Source organism: Equus caballus, chromosome 12, assembly GCF_041296265.1.
Source record: "Equus caballus isolate H_3958 breed thoroughbred chromosome 12, TB-T2T, whole genome shotgun sequence".
NCBI classification, from domain to species: domain Eukaryota; kingdom Metazoa; phylum Chordata; class Mammalia; order Perissodactyla; family Equidae; genus Equus; species Equus caballus.
Window position 1 is genome coordinate 44341755 of NC_091695.1, and position 22818 is coordinate 44364572.

General features: G+C 48.2%; 1 protein-coding gene and 1 long non-coding RNA gene across 2 annotated transcripts; one reads left to right on the forward strand and one right to left on the reverse strand.

The window, feature by feature from the left end:
- Window positions 1-771: 771 nt before the first annotated feature.
- LOC138916741 (uncharacterized) lies at window positions 772-7247 on the reverse strand. The gene is made up of 2 exons (XR_011424086.1): window positions 6545-7247; window positions 772-3560 (listed from the first exon to the last, which is right to left on the reverse strand). It is a non-coding gene; the product is annotated as an uncharacterized lncRNA (long non-coding RNA).
- A 1622-nt stretch (window positions 7248-8869) lies between these two features.
- Window positions 8870-12064, forward strand: LOC100053249 (glutathione S-transferase P). The gene is made up of 7 exons (XM_001498106.7): window positions 8870-9289; window positions 9622-9657; window positions 9904-10010; window positions 10112-10199; window positions 10574-10677; window positions 11539-11646; window positions 11805-12064. Coding segments are annotated over exons 1-7 (633 nt in total). The 5' UTR covers window positions 8870-9288; the 3' UTR covers window positions 11994-12064.
- Window positions 12065-22818: the final 10754 nt, after the last annotated feature.

A 22818-nucleotide genomic window follows, 5' to 3' on the forward strand; every position in this document is an offset into this window, starting at 1 on the left:
ACTGGCTGGAAATAATGGGCACCTGGCAGCCCTCTGGGCTCCGTTTGTTTTAAAGTTGTGACACCTCAAGCAGATTGGGTAAGTCCCCTGGGTGTGCACACCGAGGTCCCTTGTCCTTGCTCATTGGGAAAATCTGCATAGGGGATCTTCATTTGTTGGGCGCCCCCCGAGCGTAGGACACGGACTAAGCAGGGACTGGAAGCACTTTGGTTTTCGGTTTTGGTTTTGGTTTTAGCTTCCAGTTGTGGCTGAGGGTTTTTGGGAAACTGCGCTTGTTTGGTATTTGTTGTTGTCTGTCTGTTTGTCTTTCCTTTTAAAAGTGTTAACATGGGAGGTGCCGCACCTAAGAACCCCTTGGGAAAAGCGGTGGCTGATGGTTGACCTATAGCTATAAGCCAACGTCTGAAGAGGGATGATTTTCTTTTGTAACACCACATGGCCACAATATTCTTTAGACTCCGGAGGAAAAAAAAAATGGCCAAGCAACAGATCCTTAAATCTGGAAAATTTTCAGAGAGCTCTCATGATAAACAGCTGTTTTATTGGTTCCTATGAAAAGACCAAGTTAAAAGGAAAATACAATGACTAGTCTTAAAAACTTAATCAAATTTGGGGGTCTCAGCTTCTTCTCCTGGTCTTATAGATGCCAATGAAAACATTAAGTTAACAAAGAGAAATCAGAAAGGGAAGAGTCACAGGACTCAGGCCAACAGAATGAAAATCTTTAGCTAGTTATTAAAAGAAAAATTGGGTAAATGGAACAGCCACGAATAAAGGTAAAACAAGGTTTTAATAAAACCCTGCCTAAGGTTGTACGGCTAAAGGGACCCCCCCCCCCATTGGCTCCTCAACATTAAAGGACATCAGACAAACCTGTTCTATTCACCCCAGTTTGAAAAATTTTAAAAGGTCAGGAGGCAGAAATCAGATTGAGAAACCTAATCAGCAATTGTTTGAGGCAACAGTTAGGCTGCTAAAGTTAGTAAAACTATACAAATTAAAGTGTTTAAGCTAATATTATACAAAGAGGATGTCAACTTTGCTTGGATGTTTGCTTTGGGAATAAATGTGACCTTCAACTGGGAATGCTTCCCCTATGCAACAATGTAATACCGAAACTTGTTAATGGAGTTCTAATATGTTATAATTAGAATTATTAGAGTTGGGAAAATTAAGATAAAGGTTTGTAAAAATTGGTTTATTTAAATGGGCTTTATGCAAAATAATTATGTCTCTTTTGTCGGATTGTCTTATAGATTATGTCATGGGGATAAACATTGTGTCTCACTGGGGAATGTTTCCCCTGCCTGACATTGTAAGAGCATAGAAATCTACCTTTCAGGTACTGTTAATTAAACATGCTAAAGGAGATCTCACTTAAAAACGGCCCAAATGGGCCCATTTTAGTTCACCCAAACTGATGTATGCAACTGGAAAAAGCCAGCTACAACAACAGGAAGCCTATTTTAATCTTTTGAAGCTTCTAAATAAAATCAGAAATACCTTACTGCCTCTTTACGGGAAAATAAGTAAATAATTAAACATGCCAGCAGCCAAAGCCAAATTGGCTGCTTTTCTCTACTTTCTTGCTGAGCTTCCCAGCAAGCTGAGCTTCACTTCAACTCCCTTGAAATTCCTGATGTAAAATTAAGCAAGTAAAAATAAGTAAACATTTGAGACAACTTAAAATTGTAATGGCCATTCTGGGAAACCTCTGTTTCAGAAAAGAGAGGATTCAAAATCTTTCGTAATGAAATGCAGTCTTTGATTGATATGCCAAAACTTCTAAAACAGAAAGTTACTTAACATGACATGAAATGATCTTTGGTAAAGGAAAGCCTGTTTAAGTTTGCTGGTTTGATTTAAAATAGACGTGTCCTCAGGCATATCAGCACTGGATATGATGGAGACGTACAGCCTGGGTTTACTGGTCAAATGAGCTCACGTCCTCTCTGCTAGAAAATGTATCAGCAAAACTAACAACTCAGTATAAGAGCTGATTTTGTTTGATGTCTCATGAGGTTTTTGTAGATGATATAAATATAATTGCTAAAGACAGGTAAACTAAATAAATGTAAAAGGATAAAGGCTTTTGGGGGCTGGCCCTGTGGCTGAGTGGTTAAGTTCACGTGCTCTGTGGCCCAGGTTTCGCTGGTTTGGATCCTGGGCGTGGACATGGCACAGCTCATCAGGCCATGTTGAGGTGGCGTCCCACATGCCACAACTAGAAGGACCCACAACTAAAAATATACAACTATCTATTCGGGGGATCTGGGGAGAAAAAGCAAAAAAAAAAAGCAATCTGGATCACTTCTACCTTCCTAGCTGACGTGATCCAGGCCTCGTCCTGTTGTTACCTCCTTCAACAGCCAGCATAACATTTGAATAATACGATAATTAACCCAATCAAAATGAGAATTGGGAATATAGTTTTTATAATTTTTCTCCCAAAAATGTCCACTGGCAGAATTTCTCTGGAGGTTTTCCCCAGAATATGCCCTATATAATAGACGTATCCTGTGAAGTCAGAATTAATAGGAAGATTTAGAACAGGTTTGTGTAAGGTAGATTTTAGACTCTGGGCTTCAGAGATGTACATGAGTATTTGACTTATGGGCACACCATTTGTTGGACCCAAAGTGGCAACCTTTTTCCATGACCAATAGTTAGTATCTAAGAATTGGGGCACCTTGGAAAGACAATGTTGTGGCAAGAGTGAGTCCAGCAAGAAACAAAAATAATGCATATTGTCCCTTAATTACTGGCTTGGTCCAGACTCGTGGGAGAGCTGTCCACATCAGCTGTCGGCTGCTTTCCATCCTGGTCTCGTCAGCATAGTTTCAGTCATAAATCTGAAACCCGCTCTGGGGACCAGTCCGGAGTAGGCGCCCTTTTTAAGTGAGAAATATGGATCCAAGAGTCAATTCCCTGTAATTTAGCTGCACAGGAATTAGTCAAAAGGTCCTTTCCACTTGGGCTGCAAACAGTTTTTCAAAGAGTGACGTTTCCAATACACGTAGTCACCAGGCTGTATATTGTGAGTCCGTATGGCTTCCGCCATGGGTAAATTTGCGTCATATGCATCAGCAACCAATTTCGAGCGTTCCTTTAATAGTTTGATTCAGATTTTACAAGAGTGAAGTGTGCCACCTTTTAGTAATGAAGGTTCATATAATCCTTCATCTAGACGCATAGATCTCCCAGGAATAACCTCCCATGTAGACAATTGGTATTTCCCAAAGAGTGTTGATCTTAGGTTAAGCAATACCAGTGGAAGGGCTTTAGGCCGTGGTAAAGAAAAGGCTTCTGGGAGCTTGGCCAGTTGGGTGTTAATGATGCCATTTGTTCGTTCCGTTAGGCCTGACGATTGCAGGTGGTAGCTGCAGTGAAGATGCGGCCCATTAGGCCAGAAATTTACACATTTCCTCCATAACTTGTCCAGTGAAATGAGTGCCCGGTCACTGTGTAGTTCTGCCAGAACTCCCCGTTCTGGAATGGTATTTTCCGGTAGTAGTTTACTTACTGATTGAGCCATGGCCCTTCGGCAGGAAATGCTCCAGCTGAACGAGAGAACATGCCAATCATAAGTACATATTGGTACCTTGGGAAGGAGGCATTTGGATAAAATCCATTTGCCAAATTTCAAACGGTCCCACTGGCAAAAGGAAAGCTCCTTTAGAACTACGCAGGGGTCTCCCTGGTTGTTTAGGGAAGACTAAACATTTAGAGCATATTTTCTGTCTTATGGTAAAAGACGGTTTCCTAAAGTAATGTTTTCCCCAAGAGATCATTTTTTCTGAGGCCCGAGGAGTCAAATCGTGAATATACTGTAGAAATGGAAGTTGAGCTTCTAAAGGATGCATTGGGTGTTGATGAAGCCCAATCCACAGGTTCCTGTGCGAATCAAACCACCCCCCACCCCCTTTTGAACAGACCCTCAGCTGAGACAGAGAAGGACAAGGGGCATGTCAAAGTTTGTGGAATCTCCACTTGCGTGGCAGCTTCCTCAGCTGCCTGATCTGCTAACTTATTGTTTGGTTTGGTTACTAAAACGTCCACCTTGGAGCAACCTTGTACTTTTGTTATTGTCAATTTCTTAGAGAGTAAAATGGCTTTTAACAAGGAGGCTACTTTTTTTTTCCCCATTTTTAATACGTTGTCCGGTAGAGGTTTAAAAAGACCCTTTTTTAGAGCATCCCCAAATTGTGGGCTATTCCAAATGGGTATCTATCGTCAGTAAAAAAAGTCTGCGGTTTCCTTTAGCCAAACAAGAGGCTCTAGTCAGGGCAACAAGTTCAGCCTGTTGTGCTGAATGGGGGTCAGGGGACGGAGCACGCTCAAGAATGGAGATGGGAGAAACCACAGCATGTCGGGCTTCATATTTCCCGGTAGGTCCTCGCAAGGATGAGCCATCTGTGAATAATATGAGGTCAACATTAGTTATAGGACTTTCACGTAAATCATCGCTAGGGGTCAAAAGCTGATCAAAATTAAATTAACAAAATTAAAAATTAAAGTTAATTTTGTATAGTCATGATCAGATTTCATTGATTTGGCATCACCTGGGAGCGAGGGGGCAGGATTTAATCTGTTACAGCTAAGTAAAGTTACATCAGGAGAAAACAAAGCAATTTCATAAGAAGTTAATGGACCTGTAGAATAATGTTGAGTGTCATGAGGATTTACCAGGGCTTTAACTGAATGAGGAGCATAAATAGTTAAAGGAGACTCCATTGCCATTTCTTTAGTGGCTTTGCACAGGAGAGCTGTCACTGAAATAGCCCTCACACACGATGGAAGTCCTTTTGCTACTAAGGTTAATTGCTGACTATAATATCTTATAGGTCAACGCTGATCGCAGACTTTACTGACGATAGATACCCATTTGGAATAGCCCACAATTTGGGGATGCTCTAAAAAAGGGTTTTTTAAACCTCTACCGGACAACGTATTAAAAATGGCATTTCCTTTATCTTTGTGTACAAAGAGAAGATGGCAACTTGAGATTAGGGGGACCTAAAGCTGGGCCCTCGCCAAGATGGACTTTAAGGGGTTTATGGCTTTTTCTCCTTCTGGTGTCCATTTCATCAAGTCAGACGGTCAGATTTAAGTCATATATATACATAAAAAGCTGAGCAATGAGTGAAAAATTAGGCACCCAGTTCCTGCACTAACTAGTCAGTTTTTTTAAAAGCCCCCCTCAGTTGTTTTCGCTACCAGTTTATAAACCTATGAGTTTCTCCATTATAGTCCTGTAATTTTTTAACTTAGTTCAGTTTTACGACCTGAACGTTTACCAGAGACCTGTATTTCATAGTAAGTGCCAGAGTCCTTTTCATGAATTTCTCTGAAGATGAAACATATTTGCAAAAGCAGCAGAGTAAAACAATAATTATCTATAGATGACAAAAGACTTACAAATGGCAATTGACAAATAAACTTGGTTACTTCTGTGACATACCACATTTTAAGATAATAACTAGACTTATGACTGATAACCAGGACGAATGAGAATTTTAGGAATGTTATATAATCTTTAAAACACTTATATTAGTAACATTTACTTATGTAATATAACCTTTTTATCAAGAGCACACCAAAAATTCAAGAAGATTATCCTTTTAAGAGAGAGAAAGCCAAATTCTGATTTTGCCCCAGCTTACTTTTGATATTGAAATTTATTCACATAATTGAATTCATTTTAATCTTAGCCGACTTGTCCATGCACAAAACTCTTTCTTTGGGATTTTACTTCCACAAACTTTCTGTCACTTGCTTTTTACATTTAGAATTTGTCCCATTCCTCCTTTCCTTTTCTTCCCCCTAGCACTTTGGGACAAATTTGTCTTTCTTAACAGAACAAATAAAAATATCTCCATTCTTATACCTTCTTTACTGAAACATACACCTTACTTTTCTTGTATACAGACTTTCTAGAAACATGTACTTTCCCATAGAAAATTTCCCAGTGTGGCAGAAAACATGTTCATCAATAAACCCAAGGATCTTCCAGTTCCTCTGAAATAAGGAGCCAAAGGCAGACAAATCTATGCCTGGTAATTAATTTTAACTTTTTATCTTACGTGGAAATGACCTAGACACTCAACAAATTTTTATCATTCAACTTAATTTAGCAAAACTCTAAGGTTTCAAATCATCAAAAGGTTTTGAAGGTATATCGAATACACACACCATAACACGTAATTATTGTTAAAAAGTTCACCCCCCAATTTTTTATCCTTTTCACACCCATTTAATCTACTTGTTCCCAATAATTATATTTAGATTGCCTACAAAAACCTCATGAGACATTAGACAAAATCAGCTATTACTCTAAGTTATTTTTTACTGACAAATTTTGTTGACAGAGATAACATGTTTGCACTATAGCCAATGTTGCTAATTCTGAAAACATGTCTATTTCAATTAAACCAACAACTGAAACAAACTTTCATTTACCAAAGATCATTTTATATCTTGTTAACTTGAAAGACATTTGGGTTAATATCTATTACATTTAGAAATGATTTATATAAGTGCTTACCTCAAGCCGATTACACAGAGCTCCTTCAGAAATTTTACCACTGGAGGCAGACAAGCATAGAGACTTCCAACACAGACACACAGATAGACACTAACAGAGATCTTCAAAATTTTAGCCATGGCTCAGGTACAAAACTCAAAAAAATAGCTGCATCCAAATTGTTTTTCTGGAACATGAATTAAATTAAGTTTCTTTGCTCAGATGGCTAAAAACTTTTACTAAAGATTCTTTTCTTTTTTTTCTTTTAGGATCTTTTTTAGAGCAGTTTTTGCAAGCGTTTCACCTTTTAGAAGCTTCTGCATAACAATCAATCAAAGAATGCACTCAGTTGTTTCTGAGAGGTTTTGAATTGCCTCTTTTAGGGGTGACCTTTAAGGCGGGCTTGTCTGAAACAAAAATTCCACGTAAAATTGGCTGGAGTACTAGCTGGCGGCCAGCTGCCACATGTCCCACAGCTACCCGGTTTTGATATTTTGTTTCCCATTCTGGTTCAGCAAGTCAAACTAGTGATTTCGAGTGTGGATCAGAAGCGTGCTGCTTATGGGCATGGCTCCTCTAAATGTCACCAATGAGTCGGTTTTGCCCTCTTGTGTACCTCGGTTTCTCCTGCTGATTGTCTAACACAATCGTAGGGGCTCAGAGCACTGGTGATCAACCTTACGGTGCGTCCCCGGGCGAGCCAAATTATTTCGTTATGTGATTTGGAGTTCCCTATGGGACCGTGGTGCATCTTGAGAATTGATCTCAAGACACCACCGCTTGGCTCCTGGTCACCTGGAGACCCAATTGGATAGTTTTGATTTGAGCAAGTTGGACCAGTTTCTGATTCTCTAGAGAGCCAATAGGGGAAAACTCTGACATCAGCCACCAACCATCCTCTCTTTTATCTGCCTTGGCTCAAAAGGCCAGAAAACCTGAGCGCCAAGTTTGTAATTCCCTGCTCTGCAAACAGAGGGTGACCTGTCCACTTGGACAGGTTTATTCAATATAAACAATTCAGTATAAGCAGTTACCGAATAAACTCAAGGACCTTTAAGCATTAATTGGGAGACCCCAGACCCAGGAAAGACAGGCTGCAGCGGCTGGAGCTCTGCAGAGCCAGTGGGCGCAAAGGGCCCTGCTGGTACCACGGCGCCGGGTCCTCTCCATGCTCTGGGAGGTCTCAGACAGTCTCTCTGGGTCCCTTTGTGCTTACCAATCTGTCGACTTAAAGAGTCTAGGTGATATTAGTGAACAGGTTTATTCCCTAATCAGCGAGAGGAGTTCGAGCCCCGGGAACAGCCCACAGGGCACTCTGCTGGAGCTGCTCCGAGCTGCGTGAGGTGAATTGGGTCTCTTTCACAAACAGTGCACGTGCAGGGAAGAGGAAAAGAGAAAAACTTACAATTAGATTTCAAAAAAAAAGGGATAGAGTCTGTCTGGGCTTTTCTCTAGATTCTCCACTGAAGGTAACGCAAACAAGAACTCCTTGGCTACACATCAAACAAGTTCAGAGATGCTGACCTGATCTGTGTGTGGAGGGGAGGCGAGGACAAGGGTTGTTAATTATTCCCTCCGTCTCTAAGAAATGCAGTTAGGAAACGTGACAGCAAGCTACCCTTTTTTCCTGCTGTGGATCTGTCCAGCTGGCGTCTTTGGCGATGAGGTGTGGCGTTCAAGGCCATTGGACACAGGCTGACAACAGCCCGCATGGATGCTTCACAGCGCAGCCTGGATTTTACTGGGCTGGCTTAAAGCCTACGCAGTTTGCTTGTTAGATTTGCCTGTTAGATCAGGGAGAGGGGTCCCCAAAATCTGTCCAGAGGGAGTAGGGCCTGAACTTCTTGAAAGGGGTCCCAAGGCAGACAGATGGGGTTAAACAGCACCGAAGCTCGTCCCGGAACACTTTGCAATTGTCCTCAACTCTGATGCACTGAGGGACACAGTTCTGTTTGGCACTATTGTGCCAGAAATGCCCAGGGCTCCCTAACATTACTTTTGAAAAGGGAGTGTCTGGTGTCCCTTTGTCCAGATAGGTTTAAAACCCCTATGGTTCTCCCTGTCATTTTTACAGTGACCTCCTGCATATGACAAGTGGCACCCATTTCCACTTAAAGTGAAACGAAAGTGGAACAGGTTCCATTTTAAAATAAGCTAATTTGAGTCGAAGAAGTGAGGTAATTTAGAGAAAAATGATAAGCGTCGGACCATGACCATGACAAGAACGCAGAAGGTGGCATCCACAGACCTGATGGGTATGAGAAGCCCACTGGGAGTGTGAGTTTGCACTTGTGTGTATCCGTGTGAAGGGCAGAAGGGTGTGTCCATCTTTGTACAGCGTCTACTGTGTCCTTTGTCTGGGGGAACAAGTGTTTGCATGCAAGGGTTTTGGGCCTCTGAGGTCTGCTACTCAACCATGGAAATAGGCTGGAGTGGGCGGATCCTAAGGCTTCTGGAACATTCTGGAACCTCGACCCCAACCTTTGCCGCGAGTCCACCAGCCCCAGGGGCATGTTGGGCAAACCCTCTACCGGCGCAGGGCGGGGCGCAGCTGGCTTAGGGGGGCTTGGCCGCAGGGATGATGGGGCCGGGTGGCAGGCGGAGGAGGTTGCGAGGCGGCTAGAGGCAGCGCGGTGACTCAGCACTGGGGGCGGAGCGGGGCGTGCGGGGCGTGCGGGGCGGGACTACCCTTATAAGCCTCCAGGCAGCAGGCTTGAAGTTCCGCTGCCGCCGCCGCCGCCTGAGCCGCTGTCTACACTGCAACGAGTGAGTCCGCGCCACAGGGCCTCCGAGGGGGTCCCAGGAGGCTCGGAGCGCTCCCAGCGCCTGGCTGGGACCTCCAGCACCGGGCCAGGGCTCCTCGGAGGCCTTGCCCCGCTCACCCCTCCCAGCGCCGGGACGGGGATCCGCAGGACCCATGACGCCACCAGCGCAGGGTTGGGGTTCTGGGCGGGGCCCGGTGCCCCCAGCGCAGAGACTCGCTCCTCGGGGGCCCGGAGCGCCCAGAGCAGGGAAGGGGACCCCGGAGGACAAGTGGGTGCATCTCTCCCATGATACCCTTTTCCCAGACTCTAGCAGACCTCTCTTTGTCTCTCTAGTGCCGCCCTACACCATCGTCTACTTCTCCGTTCGAGGTAGGGGCCCCTACTGGGAAGGAGGCGGCAGGGCTTGGGGCTGCAGCCCACGCCCCTCGCCCCCCTGAGGGAGACCCCAACCCCCGCTTATCCCTCCATCACACGGCTACTAGTCCGGGCCACCTTCCCTGTATCTCTGAGCTCCTGAGGCTCGGGTATCCAAGCTGGTGGCCATGGCTCGTCCCCTCCCTAGGAGGCTGTGAGATCAGGGGAGGAGTCCCCACACCCCTGTCTCCCCTCCCCCAGGGCGCTGTGAGGCCATGCGCATGCTGCTGGCTGACCAGGGCCAGAGCTGGAAGGAGGAGGTGGTGACCGTGGACACCTGGATGCAGGGCCCACTCAAGGCCTCCTGTGTGAGTGACTGTGCCCACGCGGGAGTAAGGGGCTGCACTTGGAGGGGGCAAAACTTGGGTGGCAGGCAGCCGAGCTCACTGAACCTGTGGTACCCCCCCAGCTGTACGGGCAGCTCCCCAAGTTCCAGGACGGAGACCTCACCCTGTACCAGTCCAATGCCATCCTGAGACACCTGGGCCGCTCCCTCGGTGAGTCCTGAGGTCACAGGCGCCCCAGCCCAGGGCAGTGGTGGGTGGGCCTTCCCAGTGTTCCTGAGTATCTGCTCAGTGCCCCAGCCTTCTGAGCCTCGTCCGTTGAAATCAAGCTGCCCGGCAGCCCTGTTGGGGTGGTGATTAAATAACTTTTCCGAGGTCAGGCCCAGGTCTGCCTGCAATCCTTGCTGTATGCCAGGCTGCCTCTCACTGAGTCCTGAGCACCTTCTGTGGGTCAGGACTGTCCCTTCCTTCCATCCACATCCTCCTTCCTGCCTGTGGCCTGCAGGCAGCCACTTGGCGTGTCAGTGGATCAGCTGAGAGTTTTGTATCAGGCGCCCAGTCATGCTGTCTGCTCTCCCGACCCCCAGGGCTGTATGGGAAGGACCAGCGGGAGGCGGCGCTGGTGGACATGGTGAATGACGGCGTGGAGGACCTCCGCTGCAAATACGTGACTCTCATCTACACCAACTATGTGAGCGCGGGCACAGGGACAAACACAGAAAGGGGCTTCGTGTCCTCTCACCCCCCCACCCCTCCCGTGGCTGCGGCTGACCCCTCCCTCGGTCAGGGTACCTGGGCTGGGTCTGGCTCTGTGCTGGGGGCCAGGAGCCATTATGGACAAGACACAACCCTCAGCCTCACTGCCTGGGCGATGGACCCAGTCAAGTCCCGGGCACTGGCAGAACAGTGCAAGGACAGGAGACGTGGAGGCAGAGGGCTGCTGACCCCCTCAGCTGGGGGAGGTCAGGAGGGCCTCCTGGGGGTGGGTGTAGGAGGATTTCTATCAAACTTTTTGTAGGGGGTGCTGGCATTTTCAGGTGCACAAAGTATGCAGATAACGGAGCACATTCGGGGACTTGGGACCAATTTAGCAGAGACAGGGTGTGTGCACACATGCACGTGAGAGAGAGGGAGAGTCACGAGATGGCGCTGGAGGTGCAGCGGGCCCAGGGCCTGAAGGCCTTGAACTAGCTGGCTTGGACGCTGTCCTGACGGTGGTGGGGAGCCATCGAGGAGTCTAAGCAGGGCGGTGTCCAAACTTGAGGTTGAGAAGGACCCTCCAAGGCGTTTTCAGTACTCTGGTGAGAGAGCACTGCAGGAAGGGAAAGGTGGGAATGGAGTAGAGAAGAATCAGCGGCTGAAATGGACAGGAAGTGGCAGTGGCCTGGGGCAGGGAGCGAGCAGAGGAGTACCCGGGGCTCTGGCGGGGGGGGGGGAGTGATTCACTGAGATGGGGCAAATAGGAGGGGCTGTCATGGGGCAGGGACAGGGGCTGGGCTGGGCAGCAGTGTGAGGGGCTGGAGGATGATGGCAAGTGGCATCTTTCTGGCAGGAGGCCGGCAAGGAGGACTATGTGAAAGCACTGCCCGGGCACCTGAAGCCTTTTGAGACCCTGCTGTCCCAGAACCAGGGGGGTCAGGCTTTCATTGTGGGCAACCAGGTGAGCGTCTGGCCCTGTCCTGCCCCTTCTGAGAGCACGTGAGCCGTGCGTTCAGCAAAGCTGGGCAGACCTGGGGAACGGCTCAGCCTCCCTGTCCCCCGTTCCCCCATCCTCTGGCCGATTCCCACCCGCTGAGTCCCGGGCCCCCTGCTCTGCAGATCTCCTTTGCCGACTACAACCTGCTGGACTTGCTGCTGATCCACCAGGTTCTGGCCCCCAGCTGCCTGGACTCTTTCCCCCTGCTCTCGGCCTACGTGGCACGCCTCAGCGCCCGCCCCAAGCTCAAGGCATTCCTGGCCTCCCCCGAGCACGTGAACCTGCCCATCAATGGCAATGGGAAACAGTGAGGGCTTGTGGTGCCCTGGGCAGGAGGCAGGGGCTGTCTACTTCCCTTTCCAATAAAATTTCCAAGAGAGAAGCAGTGCTGTGAGCATCGAGCTTCCTGGGGAGAGGACTCTGAGACCCTCAACCCGCCAGACGTGGGAGGGACAGGGCAGCGGGCTAGGGTGCTTGAAATCCTAAAACACAATTGGACTGTCTTCTGGGAGCTCTCAACCCGGGCTGTGTTTACTGAGCTCCAGAAACCAGAAGAGAAGAAAAACAAAGAATCAGAACTAACCACGGGTCCCTGTCCTGGAGGTCCCCGCAGTCTAGAGAGAGAGAAAAGGCTTACTCAAACATGCTTGCTCTAGTCCCTGGAGGCCACCTGCCAGAGGGCCTCGGTCCAGGACAGCGGGAGCTGAGGGACCCCTGGTGAGGAGGGGTGGGCAGGAGCCGGGTGGCTCGGAGCAGCCCAGGCTGGGCTGGCGGGAGGGCCAGCCGCTCTCCGGTTCAGGTGGGGCTCTCTTGGCTTCCTCATGCATCGAGTGCATACGAGCAACACTGGACGATCCAGGTGGCTCTCCTGCCACCTCTCAGCATCCGGGTTGCTAAAGGATGGAGCTTGGTAAAGAGAACAACCCAGCGTGGGTGAGCTGGCGGTGGCATGTCCACAGTGGTGAGAGGCCCAGGCAAAGCAGCGGCATTGAGGTGCGAGCAGGTCATGGCCCATCCCAGGGCCGGCCTAAGGGGAGGAGCCATGGGAGGCCCCCCGTGGTACAGCCTGGAGGAGCAGACACCTCTGGGGAGCACTGCCCAGCGTCAGAGCCTCCTGCCACCAGCCCAAAGGGGGACCCCCCCCCATGTAGGGGAGCCCCTCAGGAAGTCAACCTCATTCCTGAGAGAACTCATAGTAGGTTGAGACCTCTAGGAAATGTCACTCGAGGGCCGGGGGGAGGCGTGTGTGTTATGGCCTGCATGCCACAGGGTGGGTGGGTTGGCAAAGGAATTCCTGCACCCATCCCATATCTTTGAGGCCCCACTTTGGGGCCATCCGTGGCGTCAAAGCAATCATGGCTGGAGCACCGTCAGGGAGCCCTGGTGCGCAGAGCAGCTGAGAGCCGTCCAGGTGCTCCCTGGGGAAATGGGTTAGAGGCTGGGGCAGCCATTGCCGGTGGGAGGACTTTGGCTTGAGAAAGTGGATCGAAGCTGAAAAGGCTCATATCCTTGAACTACCCACTTGCAAATGTGTGTTTTGGTTTTTTGTCGTTGTTTGCACTTGCAAATAATGATAACAGTAATTGCTAATGCTTACACAGGAGCTGCTCCACGCCAGGTGTTAGGCTCCGTGTGTTCGTGTGTTACCTGCCTTATGGTCAGTACTCAAGTCCCGTGGGTGGGCATTCCTCCTCTTATCCCTATTTACGGATGAGGAAACCGAGTCACTGAAGGGTTTAAGTAATTTGCTGATGTGTGAATTGAGGCACGAACAAGGTCATTCATCATGTCATTGTTTGCCATCACAACAGATTGAAAATGGCATAAATGACCATTGGCAGGAGACTGGCTAAGCACATTAAATGCACACACACAATGGATTTTGCTGCTGTGATAAAGGACAAGGGGGCCTGGATCAGGCTTTTTTGGAGCACAAGGCACTGGGGCAACTGAGCACAGCCCTATTTTGCAAGGACTTTTTTCTGCTGTTCAGCGGTGACGTGGAAAAATGGCAGTTCCCTGTCCCCCTTGCAGTCGGCAGGGGCAGTAGGACATGTTCTGGTCTGGGTTGAGGGGGTGAACCACTTCAGGACGGAGCGTGTCACTGCCAGTGCAGGAGACCCCAGCACTCTCCTCCCCCTGCCGCCACACCCTGTGATGGATGGTGGAGGCTCCGGCACCCTGGTCCCCAAGTGAGGACGACATGGAGCAGAGCCCCTGCTAACGTGTGAGGTTGAGGTTTTACACTGCTGGCAATTTAGAGTTGTTTGTTACTGCAGCATAAGCTGACCCATCCTGTCTGATCTGTCCTTTGTTCCAGCTCAGGCCGAGGGAATCCAGTCACCTCCCACTTTGTCCTGCCTCTGAAGGTGACCAGGGAAGGGGATGAGAGAGAGGGCTATGACTTTGGGGTATTCTCCCCACCCCAAGACTAGGCCCCTCCTGCTCCTTGAGACCAGGCCCTGAGAGTTGTCAGTGATGGGGAACCAAGAAAATTGCTTCACTGGGGGGTGGAGGAAGATAGCAAGCCCAGCCTTCTCAGCATGGACATTTGGCTACTGAGCTGGAGAAAGTGAAACAGATGAATGGGGTCCTATCCAAGGACTCTGGGCACAACTGGTGTTGCTCCTGGGGACAGCACCTGGGCCTGGAGACCCTGGATGGGTGACTCTGGCCACTGGGGAGAGCAAAGGATGGTACCAGAGCTAGACTGGGCCTGCTCCTTCTGGCCCGGGAGTAAATTGCGGATGCGCACTTTGTCCACTGCATCCCAAAGGCCCTGCCCCCATGGACCGCTGAAGATTTTGGTCTGCCTCCATCTTTTTCCCATGTATTCCTGCATCATCTCTTTTGGAAACTCCGATTGCTTCATAGGTGGTTCCAGCTGCCCTCTGTGAAAGTAAAGGAACACCAGCAAATGCGAGTGAGCATCGACGTTGACTCAGAGCTTGCCACAGCGAGGGAGTCCGCCACCGTCACTTGAGTCAGCAGAGACAAAGGCAGCCCTCAAGGGAGGGCTCTATGGGAGAAAAAGGGAGGCTTCTGATGGGCCCCAGTTGGAGGCTGTTGGCCTGGGGAAGCTGTGGACGGGCTAACTAGAAGTGGGGCATCCTGTGTCATTGCTTGGGGAGCAAATTGGGCTCTCTCTGGTTGGTCCTAAGTTGGAAAAAGGGATAAAAGTTAAGGAAGCTGTCACTAATCAGGTCCTGGATGTCCAGGGTGACTCAGAAAGGTGATTGTCTGGCTTCCTCTTGATTGATTGTTCCTGGAGATAGCAGTCTCACTTCCTACGAGTCTGACTGACAGCAGGCCAGCTTCCTAGCTGATTCTTGTAGATAAGAGGTTTCTTGGGCAAGTGGCTGCAGGTTGTGAGGCAGAGTTCTGTTGTCATACATGGTCTGGCCACTGTGGGTTTGTGGATTCAGTCTCACCTCTCTGGAGACGCGAGACCCCAGCCATGCCAACGGAAAGCTTTCTCCTCAGACATGTGAAACTCCAGTGGAGTAAGATGTTGCAGGGAGAAAGCAGGAGCCCACTTTCTAGGAACAGCTCCTGCCTCATTTCTGGCCCCTGAGGGACACGGGACACCTGAGCATGGAGCACCAGAGTACCAGTCTGAGTCACCCATCAGAACACCAAGATATAGAGACGGCGTGCCAAATGACACTGTGCTAGAGGTTACCGTGGGACCTGCTTGAGCAGGCCCTGAGGCCCCGGGAAGCGGCAGGAGCCTGTGACTCACGTCGACGGTACACCCACACCCGCCACACCTTGGCCTCCAGGGCCCTGGGGACTAACCCCAAGAACTTGGCTTCCCCAGGGCTCTGCACAGCACCACCAGCTAGCTCCAGCCAGGGTGGCCAGCCCCAAAGGACCCTGGAAAAGGATGCTCTTCCCAGACCGAGCTTCAAGTGGCGTCTCTCTGTCGACTTTGCCAGGAAAGAGAGAAGGCCAAGGTCGACATCCTCAGTCCTGGGCAGAGGCTTGTGTTCAGGAACCAGGAGGAGGCAAGACTAGGGGATTGGTGTTGGGGTTGTGGGTGACTGGTTTAAGGGAGGACCTTGGGGGTGGCCCATGCTTGTCCTGTGGAAATGCTCACCCAGAAGACCCTGTGGCAGAAAAAGGCTGCAAAAAATTGGGGTGTTGACCCCCAGGAGGCTGTCTCTGAGTCCTCCTTCCCCAGCTGACCCAGTGCCTACTCAGTGGGTTTTCAAGCATCTATTGCTACGTGACAAACTTGGCGACGTCAGTCTCCACCAGGAATTCAGGCAGGGCACAGCAGGCCTGGCCTGTGAGCCAGGCTCCTTCACGTGGCCACATTCAGTGGACGGGGCTGGGCCGCCTGCAGGCCAGCAGGAGAATCTGCATGCTCGACCCTGAGACCCGCGCCGGCCCTCCAGCCCAGCTTCCTGAGCGTGTGCAGAGGCCCATATCCCAGGTGGGGGTCTGGGGGAGTCCTCTGGGAGAAGTGGAAACTGACATGGGGAGCCCCAATGCCAGGGTATCTGTCTAGTGAACTTTCCATGAAGTTTACAAGCCCCTGTGTCACCCAGAACTTTCATCGGCTTTCCTGCTCACTCCTAACACGACAAATATGAACAGACAACAATTATTGCCAGGTAGTTGAGAGAAATCACTAACATAAAAGAGAGAGCCAACAATAAACAGGAAAAAAGGACACTCACAGAAGATAGAGACCATGCAAGCTGCATGAGAAAACTTCAGATAAAACTTTAATCATTATCTTCAGGGAGGTAACAGAAGGTATTATGTCCAGAAGACAAGAAGGCGGGGGGGGTGGGGGGGGGGGGCTATTAGAACGTTTGGAGAAAAGAGCTCTTGGAAATTAAAAATATGACAGCAGAAATCAAAAATCTCACAAGATAAAGTTGAAAAATACATACGAAAATAGAACAAAAAGATAAAAGCACGGAAAGATAAGAAAAATAGACTATTATTCAAGGAGGTCCAGAGGGAGGGAGAGAGACGAGGGTAGGAAAAAAATAGTAGGGAGAAGATGCTCAAATGAATAATAGAGTAAATTTTCCCAGGACTGAAGATGAGCTTTCAGGTTGAAAGGCATCATGAGTGCCAAGCACATTGAATGAAAAAGGACCAAAGACAGATACAACAGCAGATCATGAAATTCTAGAGCCCCTAGAAAGAAAGTGAAGACCCTGCAGCCTCCTAGAGAGAAAAACAAACCCCACACGTGAGGGTAAGGATCTGGAATCGCATCAGATCTCTTATGGGGATTTTGAGGCCTGTCCTGTGCTCTCCCACGGAAGCTGGGCAGGACATCGTGGCTGCCTCCATGAAGAGAACATAGCGGAAGCCACATTATGGGGCTTCCCAGGCTGAGTTAGAAAAGGTCAAGCAGCTTTGCAGTTTCTCTTGAGACACTCACTTCAGTCATCGTGCAAAAGGTCCAGCCACTCTGAGGCTGCCACAGGGAGAGCCCACATGGAGAGACCAGAGAGGGGGGGAGGGAGGGAGAGGGAAGGAGAGAGAGAGAGAACGAGATGAAGACACACCTACTCCCAGCGGCCCAGCTCTGGAAGTGACCCTCTTCACTTCTGCCCCGTTCAGATGCAGGGGGTTTCTGTGCCCAGGAAGAAGAAATGAGTTTGTGATATCTACTCAGTCTCTACCATAAACAACAGAACCGTGCAGATCCAGGAACTTGGTACGTAAAAGCAGTGGCATCATAAATAAGTTTGAAAAGAAGAGTTATTTCGTATTAGTAAAACTGATTCACTATATTGAGAAAAATTACTGGATCCTTACCTCACACCATATACAACAATCAACGCCAAATAGATCAGTGGTTCTCCACGGGGGGCGGGGGGGTGATTTTGTCCCCCAGGTCACATTTGGGGGACAAATGTCTGGAGACATTTTTGTTGTCACAACTTGTGGGGTGCGACTGGCACTAAAGGATGCTACTAAACATCCTGAATGCACGGGACAGCTGCCCACAACAGAGCCTGAAATGTCCACACTGACAAGATTGAGAAACCCTGCAACAGGGTTCACCCACGTGTGAAAAAGAAAAACAAAATACTAAAAACAAAAAGTAAGAGTTGTCTTGATGACCTCAGGCTGGGAATGAACTTCTTAAACGAGGTCCCCAGAGAATGAACTTGACTAAATGGAAACTGAGGATTTCTCTTGTACGATGACAGTTAATTGTTTTTCAGATTACCAGATAGATGATAAACTCAACAGAAAATATTTGCAATATCTGACAGGGGAAGGGAGGACTTGTGGTTTAAATGTTGGAGTTGGCATTCCCATGAACCTTTCAGAATCCCCGCAAAGCCACAAAGACCGTGAAAAACCAAAACACATGCTCCATCTCCATGAAAGTAGGACACCTGAGATGGTTACACTTGTGAGCTTGTCCGCACCAGATAACCTCCCCCGACATTCATAAAGCAAAAGCTAGTGGGGAGACAAGGATTTGGGCAGCTGGAAACAAAAGATTTCAAACTCTGCAGTAGGAAAACAGAGAAGGCACTGTCCTTTCAATTCCATTTGGGACATTTACTGTAACGACCATATATCATGGCTCAGAGAAAGTTTTAGAACGTTCCGGAGGGAGAGAGAGAAATAGCACAGACAGCAATCTCTCATTATAAGGCGATAAAACGAAAAATGACAAAACCAGGAAACAAACAGATCCTAGCATTTATAGTTATATTTATTAATGGATAATATTTATAGCTATAAATCGCTCTCAGAATAATTCATGTCAAAGAAGAAATCAAAACCAAAATTGCAGAAGTTCTAGCAAATTGTGATAAAGGAGCACCGACTGTCAGAAGCATTGGCCTGCTTGTCTCGATTACCTGGCTTTATGATGAGTCTTGCTACCTGGCAGGGCAGGTCGCTCCGCCTTGTTCTTCTTCAAAATCAGCTTGGCTGTTCTTGGTCTTTGGTTCTTCTGTACACATTTTAGCATCAGCTTTCCCAGTTCCGTGAAAAGCCTTGATGGGCTTTTGATTCGAATTTGTGGGGAGTTTATCTATTAATTTGGAGAGACCTGACATCTTTATGATATTGTCACCTCAGCTGCTAAAGGCCCCTGGACAGCTGAGGCGCTGGCTGGAGGCAAAGGGAATGAGATCCACGAAGGAGGAAGGAAGCCACAAATACTGGCTACAGCGTCACGACCCATTGCAGCCCCCTCCACATGTCGCTTGTGCCTCTGACTTTTGTATATTGGGAGGAAATTGTCTTTGTGAAGGGCAAGGTCGTCACGGGAGGAAGAGCATGTGACAAAGACGAACAGCTCAACCTGTTTCTAACAACAAACACTCAGGTTTCTTTCTTTTCGCTGATTTGCAAGATAGAGCCTGGCGTTTCTAAACACTAAACCCTTGAAGAATGGGAAAGATGAGACTCGCATTTCCAAGAGTTTGGGATTAGTCACGGGGTGTATAAGCTCTTCTTGGTGTCTCTCATCCCAAATAGCCATCAAGGGCTACACTGGGCGAAGAGGAAACTAGAGCTTTTGTATTAAGGGACTAAAGGGGTATAGGCGGGATTCCAAGGGATGACTGCGGGATGGGCAAAGGACCAACGTGGAGATGCCCCAGGTACCTAGACTTGATCTGCTGGCTGCCTGAATGTGATCTCTGCCAGGGAGGTGCCAGGATGGGTGGACCGAGGGCGCTGTACTGGGACCGGGAGACTGAGGCCTCACAGGTCCTCCCTGATGGAGACTGCGCATGGTTTCCAGTGCTTCAGCACGAGCACAGGCCAAAGACGGACAATGAGACACTGGCAGGCTGACAGGGAGTGGCTCTCACGCCAGGACTAGAGAGCGAGCGAGGGCACCCTGCACTGGACAGCAGGGAGGGAGACCTGGGACGTACGCATCGTTAATTGTGCTGCTCGCCCCAAATGCACACCCCTTGTCCTATGTGCGCCTCATCAACCACGACTGATCAACTTTACTTTCTTGAGTTTGAATGAATGGGGGGGGGGGGGACCATGGAGATTTCCAGTTCAAGATAGCAGCGTACGACCTGAAATTCAGCCTGTTCTTCTCAAACACATCAAAATCAGAAAGGAAAAAAATGTTAATAATGAAATCTCAGCCACAGAAATGAAAAAGGGAATTCTGTGTAGACTTGAAATAAGCCTCTCCCTGAAGGAAAGAAACAGGAAGAAACTCACAGCCCGGGGTGGGAGCTGAAGCCTTGTGTCTTAGCCAGGAAGCAGGAACACAGCCAGGCTGGTTGCACAGGGCTTGGGGCCAGGTCCTCAGTCTGTACCCAGCGCTGGAGAGCAAAGCTGAGAGACCCCGTGACTGAGGCCAGGTCTCCACCAGCGGCATGAATCAGGGGGCCAGAAATGCCCTCCTTGCCAGGTCACAAATGGGATCAATCCAGAAGACAGGAGTGCAGAATTGGGGAAGGAAGCAGGACAGCCTGTTTTTTTTCCGTTTGTTTGTGTGTTTCATATTCAGCAGGAGGACAGACATATTAACTAGCTTTTGCTGGAAAAAAGAAACTGAAGTATGACTGTTAAAAATGTAAGTGGAGGGGCTGGCCCAGTGGTGCTGTGGTTAAGTGCACACATTCTGCTTCGGCGGTCCAGGGTTCGCCGGTTCGGATCCTGGGTGTGGACATGGCACCACTTGGTAAGCCATGCTGTGGCAGGCATCCCACATATAAAGTAGAGGAAGATGGGCACAGATATTAGCTCAGGGCCAGTCTTCCTCAGCAAAAAAGAGGAGGATTGGTAGCTGACGTTAGCTCAGGGCTGATCTTCCTCAAAAAAAAAAAAAAAAAAAAAAAACAAAGTAAGGGGAGCTACTAAAAATAGAAATAAAATGTATAACTTCCAAACCAATAGTGGGGGAGAAGGGAATAGCACAAAGAAAACTCAATTAATTCAATAGAAGACAGGAAAAGAGAGGAAAGAAAGAAAGAAAGAAAAAGAATGCTAAATAGAAAACACAATTTAATACGGCTGATGTAAGTCCCAGTGGTGATACCAATAAATGTAAATGGGTCAAACTCTCTTTTTAAAAGACAGACACTGATTGGATTAAAATTAAACAAAATGAAATTTAATTAGATGTTTTTGAGGCATTCCATAAGCAAGAGAAAAACTGAAAATAAAAAGAAAAAAATACCAAATACTAATAAAAAGAAAGCTTGTGTAGCAATTGTAGTATCAGAGAACCCAGACCTCAAGGCAAAAATCCTTAAAAGAGATACAGAGAAATATTTCATATTAGAAAAAGGAAAAACCCATATTAGAAAAGGAAAACATTCTTTAGGGGCCAGCCCCATGGCCAAGTGGTTAAGTTCACGTGCTCTGCTTCGGCGGCCCCGAGTTTCACCAGTTCAGATCCTGGGCACCACTCATCAAGCCATGCTGAGGTTGCGTCCTACACAGAGCACAACCAGAAGGACCTACAACTAGAATTTACAACTATGCACTGGGGGGCTTTGGGGAGAAGAAGGGAAAAAAAAAGATTGGCAACAGATGTTAGCTCAGGGCCAATCTTAAAAAAAAAAACTTTTAAAAATATAGGTATTCAAAACTGACTCAAGGATATAAACAAACAGCCATAAAAGAAATGGAAACAGTGGTCAGACTGCCGCTAAGCAGAGGTCCCAGCTCCAGACGGTCTTACCATAAGTTCTAGTCACACATAAGGATATGATCATTTTTACCCTTAGCAAACTCCTACACTGCACAGGAAAAGGTGGAAAGTGGCCCACCTCATTTTAACAAAACTGGACAAGATCCCCTGGAGAAAATAAAACCATAGGCTATGCTCACTTATGAGCATTGATGTAAAAACCAATCCAGCAGTACAATGAAAGAATATTGCAGCATGACCAAAACGTTTGTCCCCAGAATAATGAAAAATGAGAGCAGCAACCACTTACATAGCACTTGCTATGTGCCACGTTCTGTTCTAAGGACTTTACAGAGATTAAAACATTTGATCACCGCAATGATGCTGTGAGGCACAGAGAGGTCAAGGAACTGGCCCAAAGCCACACAGCTGGTAAGTGGAAGAGCCCAAGATTTAGTTCCAACTGACTTCAATCTGTTCTCTTAGCTGCCTCACTCTGCTGCCCCATTAGGTCAACAATAGTTCGATAGATTAGAAAAAGAGATTGATCTAATTAAGAAGAAAAACAGTGTGATCACCTGAGATCTAGAAGAAGCATTCATTGAAACAGAGCACCCCTTCACGATAAAAGTGTGCCTTGGAAGGGAGTCTCCTTAATCTAATCAACATCTCTACCAAAAATCTCAGCAAAGCTCATACTTACAGGTTGCCATGACAATCATCACACACACGCATGCGTTTTACCTTCCCGCCCGATGCAAAGAGAAACTCATTTCCAAGGAGCCTCTGGGCAATGGGCCCAGCCCCGCCCAGATCTGGTAGGGAAATTCACTTTTCTTGCCCGGAACCCCTGACACGACACAGTGTATAAGCAAGCCACTTGGAGGTTAAAGGTCACTCCTCAGGCTGCAGCAAGTGTCCGGAAAGCCCTCTGACTGATGAGGGAACAAGACGTTCTATGGAAGGAGGCGATAACTTCCTGCGGCAGCCGCTCACAGGAATTCCGTTTCTGAGCAGCCAGCTGCTGGCCTGAGGAAATCTAAAGGCACATATAATGACACGGAGGAAGAAAAATTCTAACAAGTGGAAGTGGAGACTTTAATGTTAAGCCTTTACACGCTTCTATGAGAGTCACACCCCATAAAAGCATGCTCACTACTACCACCACTGTTCAACCTTATTCTTTTTTTTTTTTTTTTTTTGAGGAAGATTAGCCCTGAGCTAACATCTGCCGCCAATCCTCCTCTTTTGGCTGAGGAAGGCTGGCCCTGAGCTTACATCCGTGCCCATCTTCCTCTACTTTATATGTGGGACGCCTGCCACAGCATGGCTTGACAAGCGGTGCCATGTCCGCACCCAGGATCCGAACCGGTGAACCCCGGGCTGCTGAAGCAGAATGTGTGCACTTAACCGCTGTGCCACCGGGCCAGCCCCTCAACCTTATTCTGAGCTCTATGTTGTGCAATAAGAAAAAGAAACTAGACACTCAATATTAGAAAGGAAGATACTAGACTCTCATGATTTCTTAACAA

Excerpts from the sequence above, each read along its gene's own strand:
- LOC100053249 (XM_001498106.7), top strand. Across the intron at positions 10,011-10,111 it reads GCCCACTCAAGGCCTCCTGT|CTGTACGGGCAGCTCCCCAA; the intron begins GTGAGTGACTGT and ends GTACCCCCCCAG. Across the intron at positions 10,200-10,573 it reads ACACCTGGGCCGCTCCCTCG|GGCTGTATGGGAAGGACCAG; the intron begins GTGAGTCCTGAG and ends CCCGACCCCCAG.